This window comes from Streptopelia decaocto, assembly GCF_964273445.1.
Source record: "Streptopelia decaocto genome assembly, chromosome: 5".
Taxonomy (NCBI): Eukaryota; Metazoa; Chordata; class Aves; order Columbiformes; family Columbidae; genus Streptopelia; species Streptopelia decaocto.
In genome coordinates this window covers 62,082,301-62,105,433 of record NC_138659.1, presented here as the reverse complement: position 1 = coordinate 62,105,433, position 23,133 = coordinate 62,082,301, and the positions used below count along the sequence as shown (strand labels likewise).

The window sequence follows — 23,133 nt, the reverse complement described above, 5'->3', positions numbered from 1 at the left end:
CTGGAGAACAAGTACTGAGAAATAGCTGATAGCATGATACAAGAAGCAATCACATTTGAAAATAGTTAACTATTCTCTAATCTGTTAAGACAAGCAGCTTTAATAACCAAATTGTACTCCTACAATAGTATTTCAAGTGCACTTATTGACTTTCATTCCACAGCCCATTTCCACATCCTCCAAATTCTCTCCATTAACTTATTAACTAAACTACAAAGCGCCAGATCTAGATTGTTTTAGGCCCTTCTCACACTGAGGCATATATAAGATGAGCAGAAGCTGTAACAGCTCTTCGCTATAGATGCTGGGAGAGACAGACCATGTCCCAGCCTTCCCCATCTGCACATCACTGTTTCTGACCACATTTTGCCTTGTGTAGCTTGTCACATCACCTTTCCTCTACAATGAGCTCTAATTTTTTAAGATTTTAACAAGTGCCCAGAATCATGCTCCGGAGGTACTTGTGACCAAATATAAAACAAACACGGGATCTCAGTTTCAGATGCTCTGAATCCCACTTACTCTGGATGTCTCAAGTAGACAAAAATAATCATATTCCTCCCTTCTTTTCTGTAATTTTTCTCCTCTTTACTTCCTTTTCCTACCTCATCAAGGTGAAAAACAATGTGATGTTCTATAAACAGAAGTGTGTGCAGAGAAGGACTATCAGCAGAAACATTTCCTTCAGCTGTCTACAGTTTACACAAGGTTTTTGTCCACACCATGGAATTAGAGTAGGACCAGCCAGTTTCCTTTCTGACACAGACCTCTTTCCAAGAACAGGTTTACGAAGTCAAGTGACTGGTAATACGCAACTTGTGAGACAATTTGGAGAGGAAAGGCATCTCACCATTCCCAGTTAACGTGTGCTCGGCAGATTTCTGCAGAAGAACTGAAAACAAGCTAGAATGTTCTTCTCACTACAGTTCAGCGAGACAAAGATCACAGCCCATAGTGCTGTTCCTGTAGCACACACTTCAGGTGAGGTTGTATAAATGTGTAAGTTTCCCGTGAATTTTGCGACCTCTGCTTATGAGCACAGTAGATGCCTATTGTCTGTGTCAGCAACTGCTCTGGCTCAGGCACAGGACATAAAACCAGAGAAAGGGATCTTACCAATTTCCTCAGGAAGGTGTGTGAGAAGATTCTCTCCAAGCCCAAGGTGCGTCAGATTGGTAAGGTGACCGATACCTCTAGGAAGGGTGGTCAACTGATTATTAGTCAGAACCAATTTCTAAGGGAAAAAACACATTTTAAAAAATTAGCTTAATGACTTCTGCTTTGAATGACAGCAAAGAACAAGATATTTGGCTGTTAAGTTCGGCTTTCCAGCATTTGAACAAAAAAAAAATCCTACCCTTAAACAACATTTCAGCCCTCTATTAAGCATCACTAAGCATAAAAATAAATAGTGCACAGTAAATCGTGTACCTTAAATAGAAAAGCTTTCATGAACATAACTGAAATCAGACAGTATTCCTGTAGCAGCATGTACTCATGGTACAACAGTTAAACACTTCAAAATTGATTGTTCAATATTAACTGATAAGTTGAAGAATTAGTAACACAGACTGTGGATTAAGTTGTGCAAGATTCTTAACTTATGGTTCTATGTCCAGTCCCAAAGAGTTTCCCTCAAATTAGCTGTAATTAAATCAGCACAGTGTAAATAAAGGGTGTAAGATGTTTATCTCCGCCAATTATTGTTTCACCTGCAGATCCTTGAGGTAAGCTATTTCATTTGGCAAGGATTCCAGTTTGTTTTCCTCTAGATCTAACTCTCGGAGTTTCCGTAGATTTCCAATTCCATGGGGAAGTTTCTTTAGGAGATTGTTTGACAAGATAAGAACCTCAGAAAAAAAAATACACACAGAGAATTTCAGCAACGCAATTAGTAAATAACGATTAAGGTAGGATCTTTTTTATTTTCAGGTAGTTAAGTCCAAAATTAGTCTACATTCAAATTATGGAAACAAACCGAAAATATTTTAAAAATCAGTTATTAAAATATTTTTCTAGTCTTTAATGATACAAATATATTGTTTTATGACAGAATTCTTACAAATATTTTTTTACATAATAGTAAATACAGAGCAAAACCAAATAACACCTTATTTCTTCAAATGACCACAGAAAAACAGTTTCTTCCTGGCCTTCCCTTCACTTTTGTTATCCTTCCTTACAGCTATCTCATAACCATGTTTTATACCATTTACTGTGTTTGCCAAGTCCTCCTTTAAAAGGTTAATACTTGCTCTTCTCCCCGTGTCCATTTGGTTAGGAGCAGCGAGTAAACATACAAATTAGAGCATCTGGGCAGAACACTGAGTACATATCCACTGGTTTCCAAAATGGTCTCCCCATCACACATCTGCCCCTACTACTGTCTCATCCTCTTGTTTTTCTCCTCCTATGTTGAATTATAGGCACCACAGGTTCAAGAAATGTACCCTTATTTGCAACGTCAATTAAAAGAGTTATTTATTATACCACAAGCAAATTGACAGGGGTTATACTAATATACCATTTTTCCTCTGGAGAAGTCTAGCAGTCCTGAAAAGTAATCAAGGCTCGTATCAACACAGCGAGCAGTAAGGTAATTAATGACCAATTAAGCAATGCTATTATCTAGCTATTTAACAAGGCCCATTGAAACACGAGGATGGGAAAGAGCACCCAGCGGGGCCCTCACGCCAGCCACACACAGCGCCCAAACGCCGCGGCTTCTACCAACCCAGCGCCCACCACGTGGAAACACCACGGGCAGGAACAGAACAGAAAACAAAGCTAAAATCAAAGTGGAAATCAAAATGAATAAAAGCCAACATCTTAGCATTAGCACAAGCAGTATTTTGGTGGCCTTCCTTTATGCGCTGTGATACACGCGGAACGATAAGAATAGTAACGTTTTAATCACGTATCGAGAAACAAAGGCAGGAACAAAAAATATTACCTACATGCAATGCAGCTGACTTAGCACTGCTGTGGGAACCTTCACTTTTGTGTAAACACTGCCCAAATAGTTCTTTGTATGTGATTCTTTAATTACCGAGAAAAACAGCGCCAATGGGTCTGAGGACCATGCCGCTCTCCAGCTTCATTAGACCCGCAGCAAATTCAGTTATTAGTTACTAACTTCCCAATCACATCAATCACGGCCTTAACTTAAAGGGAACTGGGCCACTAAATAGCTATTACTCTGCCATATATTTTTTTCCCCAAACTACAGGAATTATTAATTATTCAGAGCAGCAGTCATGTTGGAAATTCGCAATTTCAAATCTGCCACTTGCTATTGTACTTGAACAGATTTTTTCCCAGCAACTCACAGAGGTGACCAAGTCCCCTCGACTGACAGAACAAGCACCTCTGCCTTTATGTCCCTCCAAGGGAACTGTCTCTCCTGATGCTACCTTGGGAAACAGGACCAGGGAACACAACAGGTTTAGTTCATGGTTTTAACCTGTGAGTTCTTCTCCCTCAAAGGCTGAGAATTCCCACTCAGCTCCCTACCAGGTTCATAGTGCTACATCCAAGCCACCTCTGGCTGCAGACCATTTCATGATGTTTTTCTGATCCCTGCTGTTTTCATGCTAGTCTCTCAAGGAACTGAAGTGAGTTCAGTGCCATTTCATTTACAACATTAACTTTCTGCTGAGAAAAATTGTCTTTCTACATAGTTAAAGTTATATATGTACTTAACTCTTTGTGCACAATCATCAAGAGGCTAAAGAGCAACATTGAAAAGGCTGTTGGAAACAACCATAAACAGATGCAACACATCTATTTAAATAGCAGACGTACACATTATTTATACAGCTTTATGTGACCCAAAAGTAATATTACTTAAATCTGAAGTACAGAACACCTATTTGCAGGGATTCACTTAGTTGTTCAATTATACTCTTCTCACCTCAAGGGAAACAAGACCAGATACATCCTCGGGGATTTTTGTGAGCTGATTAGTCGCCAGGTTCAGTTCTACCATACTAGTCCAAGTCCCGAAGTCCAAGGGGAGAGAGGTCAGCTGATTGTCCTGTGATTTAACATATCAAACATTTAGGGTCTGCGCTTGCAACAGGCCAGCACGGCGTCTGAGATTCAACAAAGTGTTTACAAAACATTTCATAACCAAGCAGTAGATAATTAAATCAGAAGAATAAGATGTTGATAATTGGCCAAATATTTTTAAATTCCTCAGAACATAATAAGCAGTTCCAACCTAGAGTAACAGAATTGACTCTGTGTTACTAATATGAACAGAAGTGGAAAAATTAAAAGCACGTAATTCTCAAGATTTCATGCATCCCAGCGGTTAAAGCTTTTTTTTGTCCTTTCTTTGTTGAATTCAGTGGAGGGAGATGGGAAAAATGAACAAAAAGTTCACCATAACGTACAAATGTGCTATCAGCAACACTGGAATCCTAAAAATATAGAGTGTTAGCTTAAAAAAAAAATAAAGGGAGCACTACACTGAACACACCAAAGGAAATATACCTTAATGGCTCAGAGTAAAAGCATCTGAAATTAATCTGAACCTCTTATTGCTCAGAATGTATCTACAAAAAAAAAACACTAAAATATCCCTTAAACAACTAGGTCATACTAAGTCCTGGTAAACATGCAAAGTAACAAACAGGTACGTGATAAAAAATGATCTCAATGCAAATTGAGAATCCAAAAGATATTCCAAAACAGTAGCTGAGTTTAGACACTGCTCAAACATTATTTATTTGAAAAGAATAATTTAAGAACTTGAAAAAAACCTCATTCATAGAAAAACATCATCTCTTTTCCCTAATTCTCTTCACTCTAAGTGTACATAGCACAGATTTAAATGTTCTTTTTCCATGCTCTGCAACTAGTGCCAAAATTCTCCAAACTTAGGTTTTGAAATAATGTATTCAAAAAAGGTATTTTACATAATTTTGTTTTTAATCTAAACTGTAACAGGAGAGGGGGGGAACAAATAAGCTACTCCACATGCTTAGGTCTCATTTGAATATTCAAGAACTTTGCAAACAACTTCCTTGTTTCATTGTTCAAAATTGAGCAAATGTGACAAAAGCTTCACAAAAATAAAGATAAATAAACTCTTGATAGTACATTTTCAAACTGTTACAGAATTGTTTCTATATGTGATAACATCAGCATCCACTTCAGGGTGATAAATTCATTCCTTATATCATTAAGTTTGCCAGAATTCATGGAGCAGCAAACAGTGTTCCTCATTGATTTTACACACAGTAGCGTGTTTCTGTGCCTCACCTTCATGTTCAGCTTACTTAATACTTTCGCTCTAGAGAAAATTCCAAAGGGGATTTTATTGATGCGGTTGTGCTCCATATTGAGAGAGTAGATTGTGGAGAACTGGGACGGGCCACCCACGGGATAGGACTGGAAGCAGTTCCTGGCTAGTGTTAAACTAGTCAGTTTGACAAGGCTGGATAAAAGACCCTGTAGAGAGAAGAAAACCACCCAGGAACTTAGGACAGATTTATTTGAATACATCTCTTTTCCCTCATGGCTCTAATTAGAAATGTTTCCCCCCACAAGTCCATCCCCTCAATAAGTGTTCCAATACACAAACTAGTGTTACATTTGATAAAACATCCATCAGCAACCTGCTTTGCCCGGAGTTGTCAGCTTTGCCTTATTTCCCCCTTCCCATACTGCCAGATACAAAAAAGCACAAACAGATCACATTGAACAGCACAAGTTTGGGAGGTTTTGTAACACACAACGATGCTCTGGGCAGCTCTGAGGAGCGCGGGGGCAGCGGCTGGTGTCCCGCACAGCGGTCCCAGCTTTGGCCAAGGCCACCACACCACAGCTCGCTCCATCTCGTGTCTCCTCACAGCTGAGGTTGGGGCCCAAAGAAGGACCAGCTGCATGCACCCGTTATCCAGCTGGCGTTTGGTACTTCCAGCACACAACTTTGTTCATGCAATAACAATCCATAAGGTGAACACCTCTGGTAGAAGTTTCCTTTTAGACTCTAACACTTTGAGGTAACCAGACAGGACAGAGAAAAGGAATGGAAAGGTAAGTTTTGGAAATTCCTTCTTTTTTTTTTTTTCCCCTCTCTCCTGCTTTCAAAATATTCCTAAATAGTTCTTACCCCACTCTGTTTGTTAGGGGTTGGTTGGTTTGTTTTCTTGGTTTTTGTTTGTTTTGGGTTGTTTTGTTTTGTTTTTTCCCCCTTAAGAAATAAAAAGCAAGAAGCCTGGTGTTAAACTGGGTAGCAATGGTTTCCTATTGAATTCAGAGTCTCACGTCACAATCTAATTGGATTGTAAAACCTCAGCAGTGCAGATCTCAGAGTTTATCTGTTAGTTACCTTCCAACCATGTTGCTGGAACTGTGGGACAAATAATGAGATCTAAACTACTGCTGAAGTATCACCTTTGCTTATTACTATGCTAACTTGAATTCAGCCCTATTTGCTTAAGTATTACAGAAACTGGAGACTTATGTGTGGCATTACACACCATAAATAATGCAACATCTCCAACCAGGAATGAGCACTAACAAGATGATTCCTACCGTATTCTTAATGTCAGTATTTCTGGGTTGCAATTTCAGTGCTGCATTCACTACAAAAGCTCTAAGAACATGGCTTTGTTGTTTCACCAGGAAAACTTTGGCTACTTTTCTAAACAGTTTATTAACATTATTGTAAATAAAACAAGATTTAATAGGGACTCGTCTACATGTCATGGATAAAACTCCAAGCACTGAAATACAATTCTGGGGGTATCTCGGCAAATATCAGTGAAACAACTTTCCCCCTGAAGATAAAATAATGGATCTTCAAATCAGTATTAATTTAACCTAATCATTAGCTACTATAATCTTTGATCAGAAAATACTGCTTCTAGCTATACTTTAATAAACAGATATTCTTTGTCCTAGGCTTAGACAGTCCCTGAGCTCTGTTACAAACACACTTAATTGCTTCAAATGGATCTTGGCATTTCAAAAAGCCATTTTTGAAGTCTGCTTCCATACAAAAAAAATATTAAAAATATGTTAGCTAATACAGTCTAATAGTAATTAAACACATTTGAAGGGAAACAAGAGAGCTTTGGCAATACAAAGAGAACAATACTCTTACATCTATGAGAGCTGTGGCAGTGCTGCCTTCTCCCAGCCCATCCTTTTAAGATAAAATATTTATTAGGCATAGCGTCAGCAGCTTCAGCTATGTTTTGAAATTCTGAAGTTTCTTCTACAAACACAGTTCTTTGTATTCTAGCACAGAGTGTTTTACTTTAAACAGATTACAGTATAAACTATACACTTCTGCAAGGTAGCAGCTTAAGTGTTAACATATTGTTGGCAAATATACATGAAAAAAGCAGCACAGTCACAAAGAGTTTTGTATTATGGCTGAACATATTTTAAAGCAAGTAATCATCCCTCACATTAGCTTTCTGTAATTATACTGCAGATGCCTTTATAAAATGTCTGGGTGGGGTGGGCTAGCTTAGCTCTCATCTTAAAAGCAGCCTGGTGGTTTTCAGTCTGTAGCATTTTCTTAAATGATAGTTTTACCCAAGCATTTATTAAATTCTCTGTTTCCAGTCTATCATTGCTGAGCTTAGAAAATTATCTGAGGGAAAGTAGTTACTTATTGCACTTTGTTACTATGAATACTTTGTCTAACTCCAAATGCATTTTTTTTCCTTCTATGTATAGTTTCCTACATACTTCTTTAGATACATTTTGAATCATTTGATACTAATAATTTACATTTCTTTTTGTTTTGATTTGTTAGCAGCTTTGGAAAGCAGTTTTGACCATCATTAGAACAGAATAAAACTCTCTGTTGTATCCTGAAGCCTTCATCTTCAAATAGTTCTAGAGTAATGGAAGAAATATCTAAAGTAAGAATCAATCACATCAGATTTTTTTCTGTCATCAGAGCAATTCTGCCCAGGCACTAATACTTCAAGTCGAACGTTTTCTGTAAATGTTTATTAGCACCAAAAATACACACTATGTAGCCAAGCATCTCACACTCTGCTACCCTGATAAATCAGTCTCAAGAAACTAAGAAAAGGAAAATCAGTATGAAAGGAATAACCAAGAGCTGGAGTAGTTTCCGAGTCTGCAGACATCAAAGCTGTATTTAAAAACTGGTCTGTAACCAGCCACTGCAGGACTGTAAAACTGGAGCCCAGAGGGTCACCTTTCAGAGAACTCCAGGGAAGGGGTACAGAGAAAGGTACAGCTGCATGGGGGACTTGGGCTTTCTGCCTCCCCAGCCCAGAGCCAGCAGAGCAGGGAACGTGTTACTCGAAGAGCCTGACAAGGTGGCTCCAGGACTTCTAACTATGGACATTGTCCTTGGTCCCATGCTAAGCTTGAAGCAAGACAGGCCAAGGTAAGACAACCAAGTGCAGCAGCTATGAAAACAGATATCTCTTCCTCTCTCTCTCAAGATCCTCAGAAAGTGACTGGAAACTCAAAAATTATGCACATTTTTATTTTTCACAACTGACGGAAGGCGTGTCAATGAGTTGCGAGACAATATCTCACTGGTGGCAATAGCACACTTTTCCAAATTAAAATGAGAACGTTGAAGCCAAGCAGCCATGAAAAGCTTTAGCCATTCTCCTAAAGGTCATTCTTGCCTCAATTAGATGGCAAAGAGTATCCCATTTTTCATTTTTCTAATTCATCCCTACCTCTATGAAACAAAAATACTGAGAAGCTCTTACCTAGCTTCAATGGTGGGAACCAGACTTCTTATTCAAGGTTTTTTAAAGGGACTGAGGACAGCAAATACAATCACATGTATATGACATCAGTTCTTCTATACTAGTTAGACATACCTAACTGTACAGAATTGCAATATTTCACATTACACGCATGTGGATTAAAACAGTGGCAATTCCTCAGACTTACGATGCAAGACAAAATAATTTCCCATGTTCCCATCCTTCTGCAAAACTCCAATGCCTTACAATGAGATTCCCTCCCAAATCTACACCCTCTAATTCTCACCTCTGGTAAAGCAGAAATGTTGTTGTTCTCCAGGTTCAGTTCATCGAGTTCACTGCATTTCGCTAAAGACTTCGGAATTGCTGACAGCCTATTGTACCTCAGGCCAAGGCGACTTAAACTGGACAGATTTCCTACAGGTAGGAAACAGGTATTAATATATCGTTAGATTAACACAAAGGCACAAAACAAGGTTTGAATTCTGATTCTTCTGCTGTCTTGCACTCTACGCTTCAAACTTTGCATACAGTGAAATGGAGCTACCATCCCCAAACACAAGATACACAGATTACAACACTGAATCCAATCAAGCAGAAGTAGATTGTGCATATTAAATATTTTTCTTAAGTTGTGCATAATACGGTAAGCGAGCAAGGCTTATGTCCTACTGTAGAAGTCCTTCTATCCTGATCTCTCCACCAACAAACAACTCTATCATTTTCCAGATGTCCCCAAAAAGACTTTTTAAAATTACAGACAGCATCACTCAATGCCATGAGTCATGTTACCAGACCTTGGGCACACATCACACAGCTCAGGTCCCAGCAAAACAATTTCCTCTATGGTGAAGTGAAAAAGAAAAAAAAAAAAGGCAAAAAAAAAGCTTTGCCATCCTCTAAAAGCAACAAAGTCTTGAAAAAAAGTCATAGGAAAAAACAAAACTTCCAAGTTTTCGGAATGATACTGAAGGAAAAGTCTGGAGGAAGTCCGCAAAAGTCTAGACAACAGCGCATGTAAAAATCTTACTGGATATTGCCAGGCTGACAGTGCCGGTCGATATGTATTTCTGTCAGGAAAAATAATATTGAGAAACTTGAAAATTAAAAATTTCCCATCTGAAGCTCCTTTTAGCTCCAGCCTTTGCCATCTAACAAGTACTCAAGACCAAAATCAACAGCTTAAGGATGCCTTTGAACTATAGGGTGCTGCGGCATTCAGCCTCTCCTACAGGTTTTAAGAGCTTGAACTTCACCAAAAGGTCAACTGGCAAATAGTACAAAGAACAGTGTTTAGTCTTCTGGCTCATCCTGCAATCAGAAACGTGTCTGTGCACGGATGTACATCACACCTGTGGAGATCATGAACAGATTCACACAACCCATCAGTTCCTTGCAAAATATTTTCTATTTTTACAGTCATTTTTACAACTACTCATGCCACAACACATTTGCTCTGCAAATTGAAGTACCAGAAAGACACATTAGAAAAGAAACATCGGATTTAACAAACAGCAGCAAAAATAATCAGAAAGAATTTTAAAATATGAAGGGAGCAAAGGAACACACAAATGTAGTCTATGAAATACGCTTGGAAACAAAGGTTGAAACAAAATAAAAAGAAACAAAGACTGAAAATTAATACAACTGCTACAATGGGATCTGCTAGACAGAGAAGGAACCTCAACAAAGAAAGCAGCAAAATACGTCTTTCTTGAACTTGGTCAAAATATACTGTGAATAACCCTACATCGCTGAGTAGTTGGAAATGTAGCTAATAAAAACTGGAAACTGGGAATGATTCACTATAGTTACTAAAATGGAGATTCATAAGAGCAATGAAAGTAAAAAAAAAAAAAAGTTTAGCAACAAATTTCACTTAGTATTGTCAAAACAACAGTTAAAAGAACAGGTAGTCACCTGGTGCTGCTTAACTAGTAGTATCTCCCATTGGGATTTTTATTCCCTTTTTAAGTTCTTCCTTTCTGAGCAAGTATACAATTCGCTTTCGCAGAAGCAGCGAAGAAAGTCTTCCCTTAACCAAAAAAGGCATTTAAAATCCAGGGCTATCAATACGGTTCTCAGTGCACACACCAATCTTCCTTTCTGAGGTCGAATCCTATAGTGCGTGTATGTACTAAAGAAAATAAAATTAGGACCTATTTTGAGCCTACAATCCACTAGTACAAAGAAGCACAAATTTTACATAGTGTAGCTATTTCATGCCATATTTGGCGAGATGTGGCATTGCTGGCTGTATCGGAAACTGGCCTCACTTCACACGACAGCCACCCTCCTGCAAGGCACCCAGAGCGCGAGGATTCGCTGTTCTAGGGATGAACAAAGCACATCCTGACTGCTTTTCTCTGAATTGTTATTTAATGCTTTACTAACAAAACGAACGGCAAACTTTACACAGAATAAGGTATCAACCTAGCGTTCTTTTTCACTACTTAAACCCTGAGCTAGATGCTGATCTGGATTTTTCAGGCAGTTGGACGAAGCGGGAACGGCTCTAGCAGCCAGCATGATGCCAACTGTTGCTTAGCAATCCAACGTCGCTATGCCAGTTCCCAGATTGCGAGCACAGGTTGTACGTGTGTGGCTCCTCTTCCTACCAGCAACGTGGCATTTCGGAAAAACGAAACAACGCAGCCATTAGAGAGAATCAAACTGTGCCATAATGTTTCAGGAGAGAATGACACACACTGGCTGTCCTTACGGCATTATCAGAAAGGAGGCATGAACAGAAGCTCTTAATATTATTATTTTTTTTATTGTAAGTAGCATTTCTCCATAAAAGTTTACACTGTTTCTCTCCTAGTCATCTTTCTCCTCCATGGGAAAGGCATAAAAGAAGACACATGCTGCATGTATCACATTCCCTGTGACTGTTTTACACACCACAGCACTAAATACAGTTATACCTGAGAACAAAAGCAGCAAGATTTCAGCTGGAGCTCCATCAGAGGCACCTCTGCCACTGTTCCTGAGGGGGCTGTCCTGCATCCAGCTGGTGCAGACAGTTTGGGCCACCTTCTCACTTCAGGCCAGAATGTACTTATAGCCAATTTATTGCCATTTAGCCTTCTGCCAACAAGACTTAGATATCTTTTCATCCTCAACAGAGTTAATATTCACACCCCATTGTAAACGTGCCATGATGAGAAAACTTTTATCAGCTTTTATTTTCATATGCTGGTTGAGCCAGTTCTTCACCTCCTCCTCACAAAAAAGGATGATCATTAAAGCTCCTCTCTCTGATCAGTGTGTTGTGGCGTATTTTTGTTGTTGTTCATTTGGTTTGGGTTGGGTTGTTTATTTCTGTTTAATAAAAAGCAATAATCAGTACAATAATGTTAATATTTGCCTCCATATCCCATGGCCCAGCCACCAGGCAGATAACGTGCTCAGGCCTCCTCGCAGGCTCTCCAACCAGCAAAGTGGCAAATTCCAGTCTATAACAGAAAACAGTTAAAAGTTTCTAAACCGCACATCTTAGGTATTGCATGATCAAAAGTGATACCACTTACAGCTCCCTGAGCTCAGGATTATCTAGGTGATACTCATATTCAGAGCTGCTTTACAGCGCCTGCACTCATCTCCATCTTCTCCAGTTCAGCTACTGGTTCTGAGATGGCCGCATATTAGTCTACGAATTAAGGCGAGGAAGGTAACAACTGATCTCAATCAACCCAGTCAGACAGTCATCAGGATCATCTGCGGTTGTACTTTTGTCACTGAAACCGTAGCTCAGCGGTTCCTCCAACACAGCCCTTCACAGGTAGAGCGACTCAGACAGCGCAGCACTAGATGTTCACAAACATGACGGTTTGACAACCACAACTTAAAAGCACCTAATGGCAGGAAAAGTAACAAGCAAAACTCCTTCCAACTTTTTTCTTAGGGAGCCCATCATTAAATACCTTGTAAACTCAACTGCCCTGCCCATTGGTACTTCTAAAAATACAATACCAAAACCTGACTAAACCCTACGCTTATGCCGGGCCTAGAGAGTCACTGAAAATTTGTTTTAGTTCTCGTGTGAACAGTTACTCTTGGGAATCAGGTTTCATGCAGACACCTCGTTTCAGGTCCATTTTCTCACCAGCAAAGCATTTTAATGCCCATCAGGGGGCTTCGCTTCGCCCAGCGCTCAGGTTTAAAGCAACGTAAGTGCAGAATTCATAATCACTTCACTGGAGGGACTGTAGGACTCTCTCAGGGTTAACTACTTAATTTACACAGAAATGAACAAAAAATACTTGGAAGCATGCAAATCCAGAAACATTAAATTAAATTCTGTTACTATAAAAGGGATTCTAAATAGATGGTTTAAATTAAATTCTTCATTAAAGGTACCTCAAAGATATTAGGCAAAGAAAAACAAGTGTTTGCCAATCCCAAAACAAAGGGAAGACTGGAAATAAAGCAGAAAACCATGCTTACCAAAGCACACATTTTTAGAAAGACCATCTGAAGTGGTTCACAAAGCAGGAGCAATACACCTCTGAGTATTTCAAAATCAAGAGAAAAAGGAACTGGTATGTTGAATAATATAAAGAAATCCAGATTCCTAATTCAAAATCCTACTAATGCTTTCTAAAGTGAGTGACAAATGCTCTCTTCTGGGATTTACCACATTTCTTCCTCTCCCTCCCTTAGTTTAAATAATCCTTCAAATTCCCCATCCTTAGATGAAGGGTCATTACTTTGTGTGAAATATTACTGCATCACTACTGAAAGATTGAATAATTAGTCTGTTTTATATAGCTTAGTTCGTCAAGCTACTTTGCTACCAGGAGCAGTTACTTTCTCCTAAATAAGCCAGAAGCATGTGATCAATGTAAAGTCTCTTCACTTTCCTGCAGATAATGTTAAAAACACAAATTGGACTTACAAGAGCTGTGCACATCAAAACCCTGTAAGATTGTAATCAAAAGTATATGTGAACCTCAGCATGTAATAGGTAATTGCAAGAATTTGCTACAGCAACATAGCACTAGTAAGTATTTCTGATGGTCTAACTTCTGTAAATATTCCTAAATTTTGATTTGACTGAACTTTGCATACAATGAGTAGCCACCTATTAAAGAACATGTTTTACAACTCAGTTCACTTAATTCACTACGGGAACTTCTTCTGAGAAAGATAAATTGCTGGTTTGCATACAAGAGGTACCAGATTTCACTTTAAACAAATAGAAAGCAAAAGGTACAGCCAAAATTAAAGTTTAAAACAAAACAAAACACACAAACAAAAACCCACTATGCTTAATGTCACTTAAAAAAAAAAAAAATACAACATTTAAATTTCATACACCACATCACATTAATCTTGTAATGAGAATAACCAAGACAACAATATGGAAGAAAAAGCCAAAAGAGGCTCAACCAATACACTACAAATCAGGTGGGATCAAAGGGCTTTGAAAGACTTGAAAGCTGTGTAGGAGAGACTAGAGAAGCCAGAGATGGCCAGCTATGGATCGCGATTAAACACTGCACTCAAATATTTCAACAGTGCTCCCAGCCTAAAATAGATGGAAGTCCGAAGATGCCTGTTTCACACTTTGTACTTCCTATATATTAGTTTTTCCAGATGTCGGCCATGCTGCATGACAACTGTAAAACAGTTTCACAGATTTTTAGGTGAAAGGAGCCGTTGACATGTTTAATCTAATCTCTTGTCAGTAAGCGAAACATTTCCCCCAACAGCTGTAGAGTAAAACAAACGGCTTCAAATAAACTGCTTTAAGCTCCAATTGCATTGCACAAGCGAAGATGATGCCTGCCAACGTCCAGCACCGCGGCAGCACCAAGTGACTGGTCCAGCAAGACATCCTGAAGGTGATCTCGGTCGGGAAGTTGCAGAGGAAAGCAGAACAAAATCCCGTAGTCATTACTCATCTAATCTGGAAGCAAATTCTTCCTAAACCAAAGCCTATAGATTTATATGAATGTAAACTAGTGCCATTGATCAATAATCCGAGAGAGGTCAAATCCTTTCTACAGCCTGCAGGGCTGGAACATCCCCAATGCTTAATGTGCTCCAGCTAAAGGCTGATATTTTCACAAAACTGTGAATGGGGACAGAAAGGTGATGGGGGGTGGGAGGGCAAGCACTCAGGAAAATTGTAGAAGACAATCCCTCCTGATCATTGCTACCAACTACTGAAGCCAAAGTAGGAAATATAATCATACTCTTCCAAATACAAAGGTATATTTGAAGACAACACAAAGCTTAACTTAACAAACTCTGGATTTTACTGGTTTAACAGTAAAGCGATTTTTAATATATTTTAATTTTTCTTTTCAGCCACCAATACCTCCTGATAGATCAGACCAGCGTAGGAGGCAGATTCAGACTCACAAATTACAAGGTCAGCAGGATCCATCATTTTTTGTCCCGCTCAAACCAAATGCATTATCTTCCTTACACAAAGTCCAGGAATTTTCCTAAAAGATGTTATCTACTAGAAGCTATTTAACATAAATGTAAAATTAATCTCTACCACCTTTACTGGTTTAAATACCATTTAAGCTAAAGCTTAAGCGAAGAGATTCCTCTCTATTTTCAGTCTAAAAGTAGCAACCAAAGATACGTTTTCCCTCACTATTTCAAAATTATGGATAAGGCGTGAGCATGTCAGCACTTATTTGTTTTTCAGCTGTGATTCAAGACCACAGTTATTGCTGACTGCATATGTGTGAAAGATGCATACAAGATGCTGGCAAAAATCAAGTGACAGAGGCTGACAAGCAGCACACAAAACACCTGTGTAAGGCCAGGGAGCACAAACTCAAAGTGACATGTTTCTGAAACTGTCTAAGCTCTGAAAATTCAACTTCATTTAACATGTGTTCATCAAGATGCATGCAACTAAAAGACCCGCTTGTCTCAATTCTGATGTGTTCCTTTGAATCACTCTTCCCTTGTGCCTGTGTCTTACATAAAGAAAGAAAGATTATGGGCTTTTTCTTTCTGCAGTATAGAAACGATTCTGAAAATGCTGAGCTGCAGTTATAACATAGCTGTACATGCTGGTCTCCATACCTAATTACTGTATGATGGTATGTACATTCACTAAAATAAACTGTCCCCATCCTAGTCTTACAAGAAAGAATATCCAACCAAAATACAAATTTAAAATTATTTTCATAAATACACATCAAAGCAATAAACTTGGAATTAATTAAAAATTAAGGCCTCAAGTTGCACCAGGTTGAGATTGGATATTAGGAAACATTTCTTCACAGAAAGGGTTGTTAAGTACTGGAACGGGCTGCCCAGGGAAGTGGTGGAGTCACCATCCCTGGAGGGGTTTAATAGACATTTAGATGAGGCCTTAGGGACACAGTTTAGTGCTAGAGTTAGGTTATGGTTGGACTTGATGATCTTGAGGGTCTCTTCCAACCAAAATGATTCTATGAATAAGCCAATAGAAGGTAGCCTAACTTTTACAGAAAAACAGTACATATGTATTTAACTATATCAGGCCTGCATTGGAGATTTATTTATTAAAATGAAGAAGGAAAGTTGAATTAGCTGAAAATTATACAAAAATATAAACACACTTCACACTGCAACAGAGTCAAAAGCGACAGTTGGGACTTATTTTGAACTATCAACAAAAGTGCTGGATTTTACTCAACTCATACTTCATACTATAACACAGAGCTACTGAAATTTATTTAATTTCATTTTTCATTGTTAGTCTCACTTTCCTTTTCAATTGACTATTTAAAACCTTCTGTGAAATTAAAGAATTATATAAAAGTAAATCACATTTTAGGAACAGTTTACACCTAACTGGCAAAGCAGAAAAAACATTAACCTTTCCTAAGTGATAGATGGGTTTAATTTTTTAAGTCTGCCCTGCCATATAGAGTAAACATAAAATGTATAACACATGAATATACATTTATAATTTTAGCTAATTAAGGAATGTGAGAATTATTGTATGCAGACAGAGATCCACCTACTATTTTCTCTCTGGGAAAAAATGCCCAACAGCAGATACCAGGAGAAGAACCTAAGGAAAGGGAAAGCCCGGCCTGAAACTTCCCCAAGAGCTGGGGGAGATTGGGCAGCGTGTGGCTCAACCACAAACCAAATTCAGCAGCACCTGATACATTTTTCTCCTGCATAATTGTCACATTGCCCTGTGTGCTTTTATAATCTACAGCAGCCTGTGCGCACACTGACACCCCAACGTTCCCGACCCATCGCATGCAGAACCATCTGTTTTTTACTGGCCTGAGGTCGCCACCTCACAGCTTTGCTCCATCACTGTTCTGCCATTGGAGGGGGCACCGAGCAGTCGCTTCCCACTGACCCTATCCTGCCACTCTCTATTTTCTAGCCAATGTCACTGCTTTATGTTTACTAAGTCTAGAATTGAAGCAAACAAGAACCAAAAGCTTAATTCCCTTTATGATCCCAGCATGAGAACTAGCAAAGGCTTATAATAGTCCAAAATTCAGAATAAAAGTAGGAGACGCTGCTTTCCACCAGATAAAGCAAAGGCCGAGCTAATTGTGGTTTCCCAATACTAGCAGAATGTAATTAAAAATGTTTCACTAGTAGCACAGTCCAAGAACAAAACTTTAGACCAAGCACTGAACACTGATCAGATCTACTGTGAGCCTATGGAAAGGGGCTCGACCCTGCAAAGTACTGAATGCTCACAGACCAAAGTACTAGGTCACGTGCTTAAATTTTAAGAATATGAATATTGCCAAAGCTGAAGCAGGAGCTTGTGCACTTTGCTTCATCAGAGTGGCGAGTAATTAGTAACATCACACCCATCGGTCACGGATGAACATCATCCCTGAGCCCCAAGGGAGCTGCAGGGGCTCTGCTGGGTCTCACGAGGACCAGTGCACCTGTCAGGCATTTCTGAGTAAGACCTCTCCAGTTTTCGCTAAATCTACTAAACTTAAAATACCGTTTTAAACTAGTTCCACTTTTCTACAGAAATTTCTTTACTAGGACTTCTAGGAACTTAAAGCTCTCAATCACAATTTGTGTAACCTGAGCTGTACCAATTACATATGCCCGGTTCTGGTCACGATGCTTCACGTTTTATCAGCTATACGTATTAAAAGCACAACAGAGCACTCAGAGGTACACCAGAGCCAAACGTTTGCAGCACAAAGCCTAGTTTGTGTAACAGTACAATTTCAACCAGCAAAAATGGCAAAGCTATTCCACATATTTGCTTTCGTGAGAGTCGTGATTTCAGCTTCTGAGCTAATGCGCCGCAGCCAAGGGCAGGAGAGCAGCGCAGGGCTTTGAATATGCCTCCCATTTCCCCAACCATCTCTTCGGAACGGTGCCATGTCAGACACTGCAAAGTGTGTCCAGTGACAGAATTTTTTGTGCTTTTAAAGCATCATTTTGGAACATTTACAACTGACTATTCTTTTTCTTACTAAAATGTCTATTGCCTTAAATGTCCATCAATATGGCACATTTGACTACAATCGAACTCCACATGTTAGCACACAAAACTAGAAAATTACAAAACAGATAAAGAATCTGATTTATTTCAAAGCTGTAATTCTGTTACTGTTGGATTTCTTTCTCAAATAAGCGTTTCTGTGCTTTTAAATAAGAAATAGCGAACACATTTGTACAGAATGCTAAAATTAAAAGTTCAAAGAGGGAATATTCACAATGTGGTATTTACAGCACAAAATTTCTAAGCTAGCTTGTAATCCAAACAAACACTTTACTCCACCCAAAATTTGCCTTCTCTCTCTCTCAAAAGTTCAATTATTCATTTCAATAGAAATGGTATGTTCTTTAACTTCTTTTATATATATTTTGGACTGTTAGCATGCCAGCTAAGTATACAGAGATAAAACATTGTGTAAATAGAAATAGATCATAATTCCCTCACCCTCCCCAAAAAAATGGGGGTGGGGAAAAAATCTGCAATTAAAACACTAAGCAGCTAAGATCCCACTCTGATTTTGATTCTAGACTTGAGACTCTTGGAATGTGTTAAGCTGTTCCACAAAGCTCATTTTTCTTACAGGAAGTGATCTCATATACAAAGTACTTTACAATTTTGAATCAACAGAAATACAGATATGAATGTATTAAGCCAATATCTATAAAGCAAGACATTAGGTCACTTCCTGACAACTAATATCTAAAATTGACATTTGTTACTGCACAACAGCGTGCTTATAAAACGTTAGCTGAAACAAGAACTCTGAATTTTTACAGAGTGGGTATATTGGCTCTGCTACCTTTGTAATCATTGCCAGTGCATAATCCCTTCCCTGCCGCTCCCCTGCATGTCACCCTCCAGCATCCCTTCCTCGCAGCTCCAGCACATTTCATGCAGTGCTGTCAGTTAGAAAACAAGCTTTTTTTAATTGGCAGATTCAGATATCTTTCTGTGGTAAAACCAAAACTTGGTTGGATAATCCGGCAGAGAGTTTAAGAAGCATTTTGCAAGGGTTTTTTAGTTCTGGTGGGGTGAGGGGCGGAGGGAAGGGGTCCTTTTTGAGGGAGGGTGCAACAGAAAAGGAAGGGAGCTGTTTGTTTTTCAAAGCAGCTTGGCAAAAACATCCCTTTCAAGGAAACAAAACAAAACCAAACCAAACCAAACAGGTCTCCATCAAAACAGTGTCGGTGAGAGAGGAGGGGACAGACCTGTCAGTAATGGAAAGTCTGTTCTATAACAGAAGCCTCATATTAAACATCTATAACGAGTAAATGTGCTTGGTCTTTTTTGTTTCTGGTCTGAGACCCCACCCCAGTTTGACTGAACTGGGGAAAAATTAACAGCACTTATATATTAAGTGTACTGAAAGCTGGCAGCATGTAAATGTTGGCAGAAAAGTCAGTTGTGCTGAACACCGGGTAGGTACCCCTGAGTAGGGGAAGAGATGGCGAGAGGAGCAAGGGATGGGATGGGATGGAGAGGCTGGAGGGGCCGTCGGGCAGCGCCGCTCGCCAGGGCGATGCACCATGTACTCGCTGGGCTCTTCTCAGCACTCACAGTCTCTCGCTGAACAATCCTAACCACAAAGCAAGCTGCAATCTGAAAATCAAGCCACAACTTGCTTTAATGTTGAATCAAAACTGCGATGACTAAGAAATAAAGCCAACATTGCTGAACCGGCTATGGCTGCCTTTTCTGTAACATGTATAAATGTAGGTTGATCATTATCATTTAAGCTGGAGTTTAATTTTTTTTCCCCTTAAGTATTCAGCTCTGGCTGTTTGTGAACTATATGTGGCACAAAGAGCAATTTCTGATTTTAAGATATTACTCTAAACAGCTACTACACATTCGTCAATAAAAACAACAGGTATTTTCCAGCGGAGCAAAAACTGAACCAGTGTAAGGTTAAAGACATGAGGGCACACTGCTGTCTCTTACCATTATTCATGTCTTTGGTGGGTTTTTTGAGCTATATAGCATTGATATTCAGTTCAGATAAGCACATAAAGAGACAGCTATATACATTTTAAAATATCTAACTTCAAAAAACTATGAGGACAGTGCTATGGAAAAACAAACAAAGAAAACAGGCAGAAATCCCATCCAACCAGATACAAGCCTGACTCAATACAAACCACCTAACCTTACAATAACTTTCTGAAGAAATAGGTGAGTCCAAACAATCCTGATTGCCCAGTCAGCAATTTCCTATAACAAATGATCTAACTGCCTAAGTAACTTTGCGCCTCTCCTACCCAAAGGCCTTTCCATGTAAGCACAGCCTTGCATCATATTAAAAGTGATTTTTGTGGTCCTCTGAGAAGCTCTGTGACTGCCGGTCACTAAACAACACGGTAAATCACGCTACTGTTCTGCACAAGAATCAACAATAGTAGTCTATAAGCCCTGAAAATGGAAATCTCACACCTGCTTAGAGAATTTTTCCCATAATTAACAGTTTATCTGGAGAATTCACTTCTTAAATATGATATGTAGACTACACATAAGTTTTACGTAAAACAGCTTTCAAGAAGATTTACAAAATAGCTACAAAAATAAAGGCTGAGCTTATGAATTGTGTAAGTTAGATGCAAATTCCAGATGGAGCAGGATCTCCAGAGTTTAAAAATATCATCAGCCCAGGAAGGAAATTTAGCTCCAGTGGATACCTCATCAATGTAAACTCTGTTCCGGTCAAACGTTCTAAACGAAAAGCCACAGTAACTCCACACTCAACAATCTATTGCTAGAAGAAAAGCTGGAGTAAGAGGTTCCTCACTCTTCTGATCATTCGTTTTCCTAGCATTAAAGAACATTAATGAAATGTTCCATATTAAATATTGTCCGAGTGATAATGTTCATTCTTCGGAGTACATTCTGGTGACAAATAAGAGCTTAAAATCATGATGGCCTCTGTTTTTTGTCTTTTTAAAAACCACAGCATGCATCTGTCATCGGATCTCTTTAAAACTGATTTAATTAAACAGGAAAAGTCATATTTTGTTGTTTCATCCTATATGAGATCCTGAAACCGCCCAAGATAATGTTTATTTCAGTCTATTACTCCCAATCTAAGTTGCAAACCCCCCGTATTTTATTGCATTAGCGTATGATAACTTTGTGGACTTGAAAGATTTTTTTTCAGTCACTCTACCAAAGAGCATGAAATATATACAATTAATTTAAAATATTTACCTTTTTAGTTCTATTTTTCTTTAGCCAAAGATGTTAGTTAAGGCTCTCTGCCAAAGTATGACATATCAAAACTATGAGTCTTTTAGCCTTTTATTCATTTCGATGCTCAGCTTCATCACAGAACGGACAAACTACAGATATTTACTCATAAGCACAGAATCTTAAATCAGACGTAGAAATGAATTTTTGTCCTTATAAGTCTCATTATTAGAGACTGCAGCACAGCTAAATTTAATTACGTAATTCAGAAAGCTCTAAACAGCCTTTAAGGTAACACGCACACCTTGCGTTTGATCTCAAGTGTGAAGCTGCCTTGAGTTGAACACCAGTCATTCTACAGCCACCAACTGAAGCCTCATTCTTAAATTTGTTCATCTTATTGAACATTTGGAAAAAGCGATTTATTTTCTCTTCTCCAGCCTCTTCACGTACCTATGGTTTCTGGCAGGTCCAAGAGCTCATTGTGCTGCAAGTCAAGGTTGGTGATCTGCATGCAGCTTCCAATCTCTTCTGGAAGATGTTCAAGCTGATTGTGCGCTACATCCAGCGTTATGAGGTTACACAACTCACCTAAAAGCAGACAAGAAAACCAAAACATCAAGTTCCTTCATGTACAGCTCTAGACAATTACTTCCACACAGAGATTAACAGAATCAGACAGATTTTTGGATAATCTGAGAAAAAGCTAGTGCTACCATAAGCTTATACATATAAAATAAGGCATTACAGGATCATAATTTCATCAGGCAAATCTAAAACTCAAGCAACAATTTTTAAAAACTCAAGTAAAGCTTTTATAGACTCTCTGAAGAAACATTTGTTTTCTTCTGACAGTTCAAGCTGTGAAACACGATACAAAACCTGTACCTCACACTTGTTTCAGGCTGACCAGAAGTTCAAAACATCACAGAGTGAGTGGATTGTATTCACTTCTGAGAAACTGAGATCTGCTTTTATAGCACAAACTACTTTCAGGCACAAAATCAACAATTAAGAGGCATCAGAATGATTTGGCTGACAATCCAGGTAATTCACCCAGAGTGCTGTTTTTAATCATTTTTAGTCATCGCAAAAAAGGCAACTTACGGTAAGTAAATTGTAAACCTATTCACGCAGATTATTATATTTTATATATGCAAGCAAAGCTACAGCAAATAAGTTTTAAATAAAAGGCTTATCTGTTAAGCCTTAAAAAAGATTGGATATGCTTAGAGTTTAGAGCTACTTTATGTTGAACTGCTTCATTCCTGACATTTGCACATTAATTTAGAAGTACAGCTAGGCACATCTCTCTATGTACAGTAGTTTCATGTATTTAAATGGTAAACATACTGTATTCTGAGCAACAGCTTGTTGGGCTTGTTAAAAAAAAAAAAAAGCGCGTGCATGCATGAATACAGGGGCGTAAGCACTCACGTATATTTGCATCTGATGGAGGTGAAATTAATGCAAATTATTTGAACAGCTTCAACTCTGTCCAGTAAAGATGAGGTCACTGTATTTGTGTAGAAGAACATGGCTCAGTAACAAAGCTGGAAGAGCAGCAAATTCCTTTGGAGGACCAAATGTCTATTTTTAAGCTTCAGTGTTGTATCTTTGACATAATCCTTTAAGGATTTTCCCGCAGGCTGCAGGACCAGCTTGGGCAAGTTCTGGCATGTGGAGTATCTACCCATTAGATCAGCAGGCAATCACAAATGGTGATTTAATAAATCATAAAATATTTATGAATTCAGACACTGCATT

The 23,133-nt window shown here is 38.7% G+C and overlaps 1 protein-coding gene across 1 annotated transcript in view; it reads right to left on the bottom strand.

Moving 5' to 3' along the window:
- The window catches only part of SHOC2 (SHOC2 leucine rich repeat scaffold protein), a 70,622-nt gene that overhangs the window by 5,421 nt on the left and 42,068 nt on the right, over positions 1–23,133 (bottom strand). The window contains exons 3-8 of the mRNA XM_082052293.1: positions 21,820–21,957; positions 9,013–9,143; positions 5,269–5,457; positions 3,914–4,036; positions 1,713–1,850; positions 1,117–1,234 (exon numbers count right to left, since the gene is read on the bottom strand). Coding sequence (XP_081908419.1) covers positions 1,117–1,234; positions 1,713–1,850; positions 3,914–4,036; positions 5,269–5,457; positions 9,013–9,143; positions 21,820–21,957 — 837 coding nt within the window. The remainder of the gene's footprint in view (positions 1–1,116; positions 1,235–1,712; positions 1,851–3,913; positions 4,037–5,268; positions 5,458–9,012; positions 9,144–21,819; positions 21,958–23,133) is intronic.